General features: G+C 39.8%; 2 protein-coding genes across 2 annotated transcripts; both read right to left on the reverse strand.

The window, feature by feature from the left end:
- Positions 1-3,784: 3,784 nt before the first annotated feature.
- LOC134858930 (cone cGMP-specific 3',5'-cyclic phosphodiesterase subunit alpha'-like) lies at positions 3,785-9,611 on the reverse strand. Its single transcript, XM_063875164.1, has 22 exons — positions 9,144-9,611; positions 8,503-8,655; positions 8,024-8,113; positions 7,748-7,888; positions 7,586-7,660; positions 7,407-7,471; positions 7,222-7,288; positions 7,062-7,105; positions 6,818-6,971; positions 6,394-6,537; positions 6,242-6,307; positions 6,004-6,150; positions 5,633-5,740; positions 5,429-5,538; positions 5,221-5,308; positions 4,984-5,084; positions 4,766-4,873; positions 4,592-4,655; positions 4,428-4,502; positions 4,253-4,336; positions 3,997-4,144; positions 3,785-3,913 (listed from the first exon to the last, which is right to left on the reverse strand). Exons 1-22 carry the CDS (start codon positions 9,609-9,611, stop codon positions 3,870-3,872), a joined length of 2,544 nt encoding a protein of 847 aa, XP_063731234.1. The 3' UTR covers positions 3,785-3,869.
- Positions 9,612-10,638: 1,027 nt separating this feature from the next.
- Positions 10,639-12,538, reverse strand: LOC134859178 (free fatty acid receptor 4-like). The gene is made up of 3 exons (XM_063875520.1): positions 11,999-12,538; positions 11,789-11,920; positions 10,639-11,025 (listed from the first exon to the last, which is right to left on the reverse strand). Exons 1-3 carry the CDS (start codon positions 12,536-12,538, stop codon positions 10,639-10,641), a joined length of 1,059 nt encoding a protein of 352 aa, XP_063731590.1.
- Between the last annotated feature and the right edge of the window lie 150 nt (positions 12,539-12,688).

Genomic DNA, 12,688 nt, shown 5'->3' on the forward strand with positions numbered 1-12,688 from the left:
CGGGCTTTCTATGCAGGGATCGGGGGGGAAACCCAAGGAAAATGAACTGTCATCATAAGAATATAGCTGTAAGATTGGCCCAGAAGAGTACCATTACATATCCTTTGTTATTATGCCTGTTTTAGTGTTGTTATTTTGCTCAATTTATAACTCAATTTATGCACATTTTGGGTTTATTTCCAGGTTTTGCCTTGGTTTCCATGGCGACTGGTTGGATGCAAAGTGTTGCTGTCCTGTGATGGAGGGGTGTGGGGAAGCCCTCCTGTCATCCCGACATCTGCTGTGCTTCAGGCAAATAAACCCCATCCCCCCAAGGCCCCTCACAGACAAAGGACAGGTCTTTGCTCACATCCTGTTTTATCTTTCTGTTCATTTCATTTTTTAAAAGTACATATAAGAAAGCCTACTCCCTTCATTTATTCTATTTTATTGCTATTATTAGTGGATTTCAGATATTTTATTACACTGTTGTCTGTTGTGCCAGATATGACATACAGTCTTTTTCTTCACCATCTAATTGTACACATCCCTCTAGAGGATGTAAGATTAATATGTTCATTCCCTGTGCCTGGCAGGGCTGCATGCGTCAGACCTTTCTGGGAAGGAGCATATATTACTCTCTAAAAAGATACATGGTGCTCTCCATACCTAATGTGATTACACCATTTGATATCCAGTGTCTGTTTACGTGGATAAAACAAATTGAATTTCACAAATGAATGCTCTGCATTCACAGTAGCGCGGTCTGGCAGCAGTTTCATGGTATGCTGCTAAACTGTTTTAGAGGGAAGGGTGGAAGAATAAAGCGAGTGATGGAGCCTCTGAAAGAGACTGCTCACTTCTGAGAGGAAATATTCAGAGAAGTTGTGGACTTGAAGGAGCTGGAAGGGACACAAAGTAACAAAAGTCTTTTCTTTTTTATAAGCAGCTGTTGGAACTTAATGGAGAACAGTGGATGTTATTGTTGTGCTTCTAGATGATGGGTAGACACTACACTTTTCATAAATGCCATCATTCATGGCCAGAATAGAACACACACTGTCCAGCAATTATTCGACCACAGCGATGTTCGCAGCTATTGATACGCCTTTGCCTGTTTCTGACCGTTAATGTACTTCTGGGATCTGTTATTGGTTTTCTCTAACCATTTTGTGAATACATGCATGTGCATTACTTCACCAGTATATCTTTAAAGCTAAACTCATTAAAATGAAAGACACAACCATACAACATAAATATATTCCTAAAGCAGACATGCACCATGTTATTGTTGCAGGTGTAAAGACGGTCTTCTCTAAAGGCCTGATCTCCCCACTAGAGGGAAATGTAGACACAACACAGAGCCCTGTCAGGGGTGGATTCATTTATCAGCTCTCATAATTATATCTTGTATTATATGTACCTTATTTTCTCTTTGTGATTTTACACTTACTTTATAATACTAAGTTCTATCCTGTTTTTAGATATGATAGGTCAAAGTTATATATATATATGGAATTTACTATGATGATAGGTTCAGATGATTGCATGGCATTTTATATTAAATGTAATTTAACATCATTTTCTTATTTTCATCTCTCTATCTACTTTTGCTCTTAATGAGCTACTGCAAAAAAAACTAAATCCCTTGGGAACTGCAAACATCTTATTAATCTTAAATCATTTATTTGAATAATTACTACTATGGTTCCAAATCTGTAGAAAAAAATGATTTGCATATTTCACAATCATAACTTTCCTCCAGCAGTGAAAGCCGCACAAAAAGTGAACATGCTATTGTTTTGCTGTTTGACCTCTAACGTGACATGCTTAAGGTGTCCTCTCAGACCACAGAGTTGGCTTACCTCCCATGACGTGACCCCAGGCTTTTGCAGGTGAGAGGCTCTCTAGTTTCTATATGAACTATGAAGAGCCACCTGTTAGTAACTTTCAGACACACAATAATTAACCCTCACTGCAAATACTGTAAACGTGTCAACATTTTTTTAGCACAGAAACTAAAAGTGATCACGTAATCTCTCATTTAAACTGGATTAACCACATGAATTATTGTTGAAAATCCTGAACATATTAAAAACAGATTTTGTAATATATTTTGTAATATTTACAAATGTTCTTAACATTTTCATGATTGAAAAATATCTGCTCTTGTTGTAGTAAGAAGCAGGAGGGAGGCAGCGATGCCTTTTACAACATGGGATCTTTCAGGGATATGCTCACGTGATGTACCATTACATCTGCTAGCCATCCTAAATAAGGTCAAACTGTCCAAAAAGAAAATGTCAAAGGACAAGACACAGGACTCTTTGCATACTTTAACCAGCTATTAAACCCAATGTTCACCTTTGTAAACTGCAGCCTACAAGAGGGGATGTGTTTTCTTGTTTCTGTACTCTTTGTAAACTATGATATGAAAGTAAGTGTAGGGATACCTTGGCTAGCAATAGCACATGCATGTTCCTGTTGCTCAATGATATGTGCATGTTAATTTGATGAGTGAATATCAGCAGCCTGTATGCAGAAAACAGTAACACAGGTCTCCTGTAAGCTTGTTAGCAGTTAATTAAAGGCTGGTGTTTTGTCAGTCCTGCTCTGTCAAACCCCTCCTTAGCTGTAACTCAGTAGTAGACGCAGTGTAAACAGTGGCACCTCGGACGGTCCTGGGATCAAGAAGGTTAGAAGTCTCCATTAGGAAACTCCTTCTAATTAATAAGGTTCTGCAAACAATCACGTATTCAGACATCCATGATGCAAAGCATAAAATGAATATCATGCTTCCTGCTAAATATGCAATCGGACCACTTAGAACGCACAGCATTTAAAAACATACTTTATTGACATTGCCCCTGTCTTTTACATCGTGTAATTGCACATACAATTATGTATTTAATGCTAGTAATTAATTTTAGAGTTACATTTCTTGGCAAAGAGTTTGCTGAGATTTAAAGTTCTAATGTTAACAAACATGTGAATCAGAATTCTTTTTTGAGAGATTGTTCTGATAAATGCACAAGCTTCGTTTAGACATATTTTTACTTTTTAGCATTAAGAAAATAGCAACAAACCATCATAACACATCATACCTGATGAAGATGTTTAACACTCAAACCGTTTCTGCTATACTAGTGTATAATAGTGTGCTGCGGAGTTTTTATGTTTGACAGCTTTCAGTCATGTAAATGCTACATGATCTCTGCACACGTTGACTTATGAGCAGGTCAGCAGTATTTTTACTTTATGTAAGCAGTGGACTTAGCTAAAGGGGCTCAAAGGGGCTTATAACCAAATCCAATTCTGTCAAATCTTCTTACATCTCTCACCCACTTGCTATGGACATATGTTTAACATTTTGAAAACACTATTTCCGATTTAAGAAATCAATTAGTTATTTTTGTTTAGTGAGCTCTTTCTCTACAAAATAAGGGCATTTTATTGGAGTATTTGTATTGAACGCCAAAGAATCAGATAAAACTGCATCGTATTTGAAGCGTAATATTTCTAGTTATACCATGGCAAAAGCAAAAGAAAGGGAGCTAAATATCCTTTATACTGAATATTATATTCAGTATAAATCCTCATATGGATACAATGAAGTCTATAAGTATATACAATATGAATCCATCCAATCCAGTTTAGAGTATGATGTACAAACTGTATGTGCCCAATGTTGATGCCAATTAAAACAGCTTTCTATATCAGAGAATATGTCAATATATAATAAATAAAATGTATTGTATATAAAAATAATTATTCAGGGATTCTACACATTAGAAATTCCCTCATCTGTTAATACATGCTCTTCACTTACACACACAGTACACACACACATTCAGACACACATTCATAAATGCCTCGGTTGTCCTGGAGGTCTAGCAGATCACACATGTCTTTGACTTCCCGCCCTCTTGAGCATCTTGAGAGAAACAAACAAGACAGACGGTGAGAAGACAGGTGACATGAAAATGCAGAATGATCAGGAGCGACGCGGTAGCGCACCTTCGCCTCCACCCTCCAGCTTTTTCTTCTCGTCTTCGATAGCTTTCATTTTGGCCTCATGGACGTCTGCGAGAGCTCTCCACTGGCCCCTGTTTATATTCAGCCCATCCATCATCGGAGTGATTTCTATGTGAAAGCGAGAAAACTCCTACAAACAAACAGATTGCATGAGAAAGGTAATTTTGGGACAAAAGTATATAAATATACAGTTTATGTTAGCATTTATAATAACGATAAATGATTTGTGTCTCTTTACTTTGTACACAAAGGAGCAGACAAAGTCGATGAAACCACACTGCATCTTGGGCAGCTCCTCAGAATGATTTCTGTCCATCATTGGCTATAGAAGAAGAGGGAGATATAAATATTGTTATGACTTAATGATCACATATACAGTGCAGGCAACAGACCAAAAACCATTAGGTTCTTACAATAGGCTGCTGATCAAGGACAGTCCTTTCCAGGTCGCCCTGCTCCCAAAACTCTGCTGCCACCATTAAAGCGACCTAGGACCATAATTAGCAGTTAAGACAATGAGATCAGATGAGTGATTCATAATTTGTTATGATTCGGAAGACTGAGGAAGGGAACGCACCTTGCTCTGAACCTCCCATGGCTTTGTAATGGCTGACAGATCACAAGCTGTCATCATCATTGCCCTGCGGAAAACACACGTCCGCATCGAAGAACATTTTTATTTTTATACATATGACAGATAAATGGTTTCAAGACAGAAGTGGTTATTTCACATGATAAAACGTGAATTTACATGATAATTTCCTTCCTGGTTGGATTGGTGGCGACAAAGTTGACCTTCTCTTTCTCGTCTGGAATCCCCTCCACAGATTCCACGATTTTCTGGAACATTGTTCTCTTCCTGAGAAAAGATTAGAAGAGTTAAGATATTTTAAAAAGTCCCTAAAAATCATTAAAAGGCGTCAAAATGCTTCCTATATACTTAGATGTGAAAAAAAACTCCTGACATACTTAAAATAGAGGGCGAGATCAGTGGCAATAATGCACACTTCAAACAGATGCTGCACTGTTTCAAACTGACGCTTCTGGAGGTTTTGGAAGATGTTCAGGTTCTGTGATGGATAGCACAGTAAAATGTGAGATGGCAGCCAAAAGTAGAGCATAAAAAACATTTGCTAATTGATTTTTTTGTCTATTTCAAACCACAACTACTGTCTATCACATACATGTTAACATATCAACACCCACCTCATTCTCCATCAGCGTCTTACTGTACTCAAGATGATGCCGCTCCATTATTGAGGAGCTGTGCAGTTTTGCCAGTGGGGACATACTCCTTTAAAAGTCCAACAGAATAACATTTCCAAATGTTTTAGTTGGTTTTATTATGTCTTTTACATGTTTCACCATCATTTTATTACAGTTGATTTCACTTGAAAACTGACAGAAATCTTACTTTGTCTGGAACAGATTGTTGGTTCCTCTGTGGTCAATATCGTGGCAGAATCCAGCAGCAACCATGGCAAAGGCATCAAGATCAGTGTAATACTTCTTCAGTTTGCCTGTCTGTTAGGAAGCAAAGAGGTTATCCCTGCGTTGTACTAAAAAATATTCTTTGTAATGAAAAAAAACTTGTTTTTGTACGAGAAATGTGCCTCACTAGAAGCAGAGTGAACATAGTTTGTCCAACGTTGAAGCCGTGCCTCCAGTTGTGGTAGGTGATGTCACGGTATCCCCTCTGGACAGTGTACATCCATCGTGTCAGGGTCTGCAAAAACAAAACAATCTTTAGATTTGCATTGCCCATACAGATTGTACATCCAGTCAAAACTTGTGTTCGGAATATAAACATGTCTTTTAAGGTTAAATAGTGGCTCATTTACTGCAGGTCAAAGAAAGGAAAGGAAAATACTGACTTAAATTGAAATGTAATCTCTTAAATGTTGGTGTGTTGTGTGTTTCAGGGGTAGTGTGCCGCCCACACAGGCTGGCCGGGGGGAGTGTCGTGAACAGGTTTCCTCTCTACTGTACCTCGGCTGGGACTTTGAACTTCTCTACCACCCCGAGCTCAAAGAAGCAGCGGATGCCACATTTCACGAGCTCCAGCTCTGACAAGGGGAAGTCACTGAAGCGGAACTCAAGCAGCTCCACCTTCTTGGAATCGGGAATGTTGGTCCTCTGCACATTGGAACAAGTGTACACCCTCAGTTAACCATCACAAAGGAGTTTATGAGGAGCATTGTACTCCACACATCCCAGTTGTGCTTACCAACAGTTTGTACATCTCCTTCTGGTCACAGTCCTCTGGTGCAGAGCCAAACTTCTCTTGAGTGTTCTGTGGGGGGAAATGGAGTTTAAATAGAGATGAATCTGTTTTCATTCTGGTTGAAGTAATATCAATCAACTGGGGCAGCAGTTTACCAGAATAAGCTGCACGTCATTTAGTGTGGCGGTGGTCTGGTACATGAGCATTTCCTGGGCAATACTGTTCCTCCACTCTGTCCTGTTCAGTTTGTCGTATGTGTCGCTGTTCAGAGTGGACCAGCCAAGGAACTGGGTAAGTGCCTGGTAACATGGACAAATACAATCGTACAAATGATGTAATTCCAACAGATTCTTCCAAACAAGCTATCTCCCACAGTAATTCTAATGACGAAATATTTTAAAAGTGATATATTTAAGTACGTTTGGAGTTAATTAAAACAGCATTAGAATAATTAAGTTGACTTAAGGAGTTAGTAGAATAGGAAATGCTATGACATCATTTTAAACACAAATACTAATGTTGGGGCTTAAAAAGGGAAACAAGATAAACCAAAAGAGTCACTGGAGTAGGTTCCCATACTTCTGTTATTTGTTCATCATTCTCATCAAATGGTTTGCCATCATTTCTGTTGAAGAAAGTGGCAACTCCGACTATTTCTTCCTTTTTGTTGACGATTGGCAGAGACAGGACGTTCTTAATCTTCCATCCGGTCTCATCCACTGCTTCTTTCTGTCAAACAAATCCAACAGAACATCCAGATTATTTCAGTGTGCAAACAACTGAGCAAATTTAATTGAATGCCAGATGTTGATTTTCACCTGAAATGCGAAAGTACTCGTCTGCTCCAGTGTTCATCATGTTGCAGATCTAGAAGAATTTGAAAAACAGCTCATGTGTGTTTGGAAATCAGCAATTCAATAACCCATATTTTAAAATCAGTGCAGGGTTTGCATAAAAAAAAAAGGAACAAAAGTGGAACTTACAAATCCGTTCTCAGCCACATATGCCGGGAGGCCGCTGACCAGAGCCCAGTGGTCGGCAGGGGGGCCGCTGTGAATTCAGAGAGGATGAGTACCTGCCCGACTTCTTATTACACATCCAGTTAACCTCTACAAATATGAGAATAAAGCTATGTAAAACCTTTGCTACAGTGCTTTGTGATACTTACGGTATAACTTTAATCTCCTCTTTGTCTTCCAGCAGGTAGTCAATAATCTTGTAGAAGCTGATTTCCTGAACGTGTTAAATATAAGAGAGCATTTATTCATATTATACTTACTTTTTTAATCTTGACCAATTGGTGAATAAGAATAATGTGAATATAACAAAACATAGTGTTGGACTCACTCTGCCGTCAGGTGTCTTGGGGCCTTTGTATGGCTCTTGCTCCCCTAGTTTTATTTGCCACTCATCAAAGAATTCCTGGTGTAGAAGAGGCCAATAAGTTTCCATAGTTTTAATAATAACCAAGTTAAAGATTTAGTTCTTTTGAGACTTTCATTGACGCACCTTTTCTTTGGTCATGTCTAGGAGTCCCACGGAGTATCTCTCACACTTAATGTATGTCCTCACTGTGTATAATGCTTTGTGAAACTGCCTCTCAATATCCGTCAACTCCTCAAAAACTTTGCTGGCTGACCACAGCAATACCTATGGCAACGAAAGTATCAATGCATTTGTGATTTTAGAGCAGCTGGACATGTTTTTTATTAAGAAAGATGTCAATTTTTTCTCCATGAAAATAAAAAACCGGACATGTGTACAAAGTGTACGCTGTGTTTTTACCTGACTTCTCCTGGACTCTACATCCCACATGCAGGAAGTGTGGTCTTGCAGGGCAACCATAGAAGCAAAGTTTATGTATTTATTGAAGAGCTGTAACACAAGAGCAAAGAATCGTATTGTCTTTATGAATCACATTGACATATGTCCTCTTATTGATCTTCACTGACAACAGATCACAGTCACTTTCTATATTGAATGACCTCTAGAGTCACAGAGAGGTCATGAAATAAGACAAGCAAAACATTTCTGAGCTTCCTCTTCCTAAATGGATTATGAGTTGCGCTTCCATAACGCCGACTTAAAGTACAGAGCCAAGCCATTTAATAACTAGGTCAAAGACAGTAAAGCTGGTGGACTATAAGTGTCTGACGATGCGACCCTCCTGCTGGATTTGTCTGCTTACTACTACAAGTTTCCCAGCTCGCTTGATGCAGTCAGTAATACCCACTTATTAAAAATGGAACCTCCTGTCCACCTACCTCCTGATCACTCTTTGAAAATTCATCAGCACCCTGTTTGTTGACTGCCATGACGACACCGATTGGTTCCTTTTCATACATGATGGGAAAAGTAACCATGCATTTGGTGGTATATTTGGTCTGTTTATCCACAAAGTCACTGAAATGAGAGTCCTGACAAAATAACAGGAGAACAGGTAAATATGTGCACTCAACCCAGGATGAATCTAAATAACATGCCTATACAGGAAAAAACACATGCATGCTATTATCCTACTAAGACACAAATCAGCATAATAGTGACTAAAGCAGTTATGATAAAAGCTGTAATTAATGTGCAGTTTACCAATCAATACTACTTCTCATGGAAAACAGGTTATTTAACCTACAATACCTACCTATCATATACAAAAAAAAACATCACAAAAGTAAAGTGGGGCTTTAATAAAACAGAATAATAGGATTAATTATTCTGACTAATCTGAAATGCAGCCTGGTGTGGCCTGTTTGTTCCACAAACACACATCTATTTGTTTTATTTGTACGTCTTATTTGTTAATTTATAAATTCAGGGTTCTGCAATCAAGTTAATGTTTTTATTAAACATTATCATAAATCACTTATTCCATTTTATCAAATTTCAATGTAATTAACTAGCCCACCTTCTTAACATCCGCAATGTTCTGAGGCTTCTTGGTGTGAGCTGTCCATCCAACAATTCCCATGTCGGTGGGAAAAACTATCTCTGTATTGGGATTCACAAGATTTTTCTCAAATGAGGAATTGTGGGTCACATCAAAGAGGATCGTGGACAGCTCAGGTGTTCCGTTGCGAGACCTGTAGCCGAAGTAGCTGCAGCGATCTGCCTGGATCAGCAGAGCAACCCTCTGGAGAATTTTATGCATGGGTTTCTCCATCTGGACGTTGGTCTGCAACTCCTTTATGAGCTCGAATATGAACTCAGACTCCTGGATGGTGGTGACATCCTTGTAAGAGGATGGGTCTTTGACCTGCACCTCGTTGTTGAAGGCAGCAGTGATCACATCTGCCTTGACTTTCTTATCGTAGTACTGCTTAGCGAAATCTGGGTTGTTGTCAAGAAATTTCTCTACAGTGTCCTTGTCTGCCATGTTGTCCAAGTTTGAATTAACAATTCCCTCCGAACAAAGTTACTCCTCTCAGGTGTTCACAGCGGAGCAGTAAAGATGTGGCACTGCAGACTCTACTGAGACATTTTCAAAACTCCTCTGTGGACAGCGCTCGCCACCTTCTCCTCTGTAACAGAAGGTAGTGAGTGGCTTACAGGGTAAGGGGATCCAATGGGGCTCTAATAACTTACGCAAGGATCATAAAGCTTCTCAGCTTACTTAACTTGTAAATCCAGCCGCCTGTCATTTTAGTGGGGACAATCCCATCACAGGTTATGTTCACTGAGTTATGGCACCGGCATGACCTGCACTGTAAACCAGATTATGATGTCAAGACGGCAAGTGTTCCCGAGGGTTTCCTATTTTTTTCTGATAATATGTTGAGTGTCTCATCTCTTCTGTAGATGTGTTTGCGGAACAGCTTGGCAAAATAACTTTTAAAATACAGTTGATTCATATAAAAAGTTGCACTATAATACAGGGGAAAGTGGGTTGGAGAAGTCATTGATATCCTGATAAAAGCTGTATGAATGTCTTGAGGTGATTTAAGGACAGTCTCATCAATCCTTTAATATCCTGATACATAGCAAGAGAAGCACATGGACAACAGTTTGCTAAGAGAACTAGGAAGCAGCCACAGATTTAATGTAATAATAAAGCTGATACATTCAAAAAGAGCAGTGACAGCTATTTCTTATATTATAATTATTATACAGAAAGTCCTCAGGCTTTCCTGGGCCACTTCTGTTAGATGGCAGCTACATTTATACAGCAAAAGGATTAAGTAGGATTGTAACCTGCTGCATTGATCTTAATTACTGTTGTTGGCAGGCAATCAGGGGTTAGTATGGTCCGGTAGGAGACACAGACACATACTTCCAACCAGATGACAAGCAGTGGAATAACATATGTCTTATTGTTCACTATGATAGACTGGACAACTTGACTGATATCAAAATGAAAACTATATATATATACAGTATATATCTGGACAGAGCAATCATGATGATCATGGATGCATCCCTTGCGTTCGACCACTGCCACGGTGTACTTTTCTCAGCGGTTCTACAACAGATCCGCAGCAGAACCTGCGCCAGCGGTTCTTGAACTGGAAGACAAAGTAGAGGATGGGATTGAGGGCCGAGTTGGCCAGTGTGAACGTCACCACCCAGAAGAACATGGTAGAAGAGAAATCTAAGTAACCCAGGAAGTTCCTGGCCAAGATGAGGAAGGTGGTGATGAAAATGGGGCTCCACATGATCAAGAAAGAGAGCACAAGGACCAGAATGGTACGGAAGAGCTTCATATCCTTGCGGGAGACCTTGTATTCAAATGAGTCTCCAACTTGGGGCTGGCTGCCTCGTTGTCGAAGCCTTAGTTTACTTCTTTTATAAATCTGGAACACAAACAGATAATATTACATAGTAGTGGCTTTCTTTTCTTTATGACAGCACACAAAGTGGACACAAAAGATTCAATTAAAAGCATCTATGTAACCTGATTGGTTTGGATGCACATATGGAGCATTGTCTCAAACATCAATACAGACTTCCCAGAGCTAAAACTATGTGTGGCTTCTCAGAGACAGAGTCTGTTTATATCGTCTGTATCACTTTAATGTCCACATTGGCAGAACTGGTTACCCAATGTACTGTTGACAGTTGATAGTGCAAAGCTCTGCACCCACACACACAAGCTTCGTTTTAAGCTCCAATAATTAATAAAGAACATGCATCTCTGTTCCCACAATAACAAAGAAATTAGTAATCGTTGCAGACAGCACAGTCAATAGATCTGCAAATAAATGGGCCTGAGCTGGGATTATTTGTTGAATGAGTAATACACGTATGCAAAGTCGAAGGATAACCCATCCTTTACAATAGAGTACATGTACATAATCACATTCGGGCTAGGTTAGGGGTTAAGATAAAGTATTACTCCTATTAATTATTTGTTAAGATTTTAGGTAATTAGTTAGCATGTCCATGTAGGCTGAGTACCACCGATAGGGTGGCAAGGTAATGAAAAAGGTTGGACTAACTTATTGTGGGATCTTTTCACAATAGGAAAAATAAAAGTGTAGTTGAGATTTCCTGATCCTAATAAACTTCCTATAAACATTGGTTGACCTGACATCAGTCTAAGCACCATAAACCCACCTGTAATATTTTGCTGTAACTGACCACAATAATGAATCCTGGGAGAAGGAAGCACAGGGCAGTGAGGGTCACGCTCCACACAATCTCTACAGTTGTGTCTGGCCACTTGAGAGTACAAATGTGTATGTGTTCCTGTGGACAAGACAATACAACTTTAGTTAAAAAGGTAGGAGAATTGAGCTTTCCTTATACTCCTCAATCTATCAATACCTGCCGGGGGAAATCCACCTCGATCACAGTGAAGAACAGACTGAGGGGAATCAAGGCGATTGCAGAAAAGGCCCAGATGAAGAAGAGGGTGGCAGTCACCATCCTGCAGTTTAAGGTGGGCACAGCCTGCAGCTGAAGGATGGCCTGCACCCTCTCCACACTGATGGAGGCCAGGGTGGTGATGGTCACACAGCCGCTCATGCAGATCACATACAGCACAATGTGACAGGCCGTAAACCCCAGTGTCCAGGAAACAGTCCACCGCACGGCCACTATCAGCGGGATCATGCTGACAAACAGCAAGTCAGCCACAAACAGATTGAGGGTCAGAATGGTTTTGTTTGCCAGGTGTCTGCGTTCCCATGTTAGCAGGACTGCAGCTGCCACATTGGCTGCCACAGACACCAGGAAGACAGCGGTGATAACCAGGGTCTCAAAAATAGTGATGGCAACATGATCGGAGTTGAGCGCCCCAGAAAAAAAGGAAAAATAAGTGAAGTTTCTAAGATGGAGAAAGTGAGTGTGATGGTTAGTATCCATAAAGACCGAACAACGTGTGTACTCCTGCAGTCACCCAGAGAAGTGAATGGGGAAATCAGCTGATAAGACATACAATGATACCAGACAAGAGGAGTGGTCACTAACCTCTGTGATGCTGTTTGTTCTTCCTGCTACCTGAAGTCAAACATT

The sequence above is a fragment of the Eleginops maclovinus genome, chromosome 22 (genome assembly GCF_036324505.1).
Source record: "Eleginops maclovinus isolate JMC-PN-2008 ecotype Puerto Natales chromosome 22, JC_Emac_rtc_rv5, whole genome shotgun sequence".
Classification (NCBI taxonomy): Eukaryota; Metazoa; Chordata; class Actinopteri; order Perciformes; family Eleginopidae; genus Eleginops; species Eleginops maclovinus.

Excerpts from the sequence above, each read along its gene's own strand:
- LOC134858930 (XM_063875164.1), bottom strand. The coding sequence starts at position 9,611 with ATGGCAGACAAGGACACTGTAGAGAAATTTCTTGACAACAACCCAGAT. Across the intron at positions 6,972-7,061 it reads GCAGACGAGTACTTTCGCAT|ACAGAAAGAAGCAGTGGATG; the intron begins TTCAGGTGAAAA and ends TGGATTTGTTTG. Across the intron at positions 5,085-5,220 it reads AGACGCTGATGGAGAATGAG|AACCTGAACATCTTCCAAAA; the intron begins GTGGGTGTTGAT and ends TATCCATCACAG.
- LOC134859178 (XM_063875520.1), bottom strand. The coding sequence starts at position 12,538 with ATGGATACTAACCATCACACTCACTTTCTCCATCTTAGAAACTTCACT. Across the intron at positions 11,921-11,998 it reads AGGTGGATTTCCCCCGGCAG|GAACACATACACATTTGTAC; the intron begins GTATTGATAGAT and ends TCTTGTCCACAG. Across the intron at positions 11,026-11,788 it reads GTTACAGCAAAATATTACAG|ATTTATAAAAGAAGTAAACT; the intron begins GTGGGTTTATGG and ends TTTGTGTTCCAG.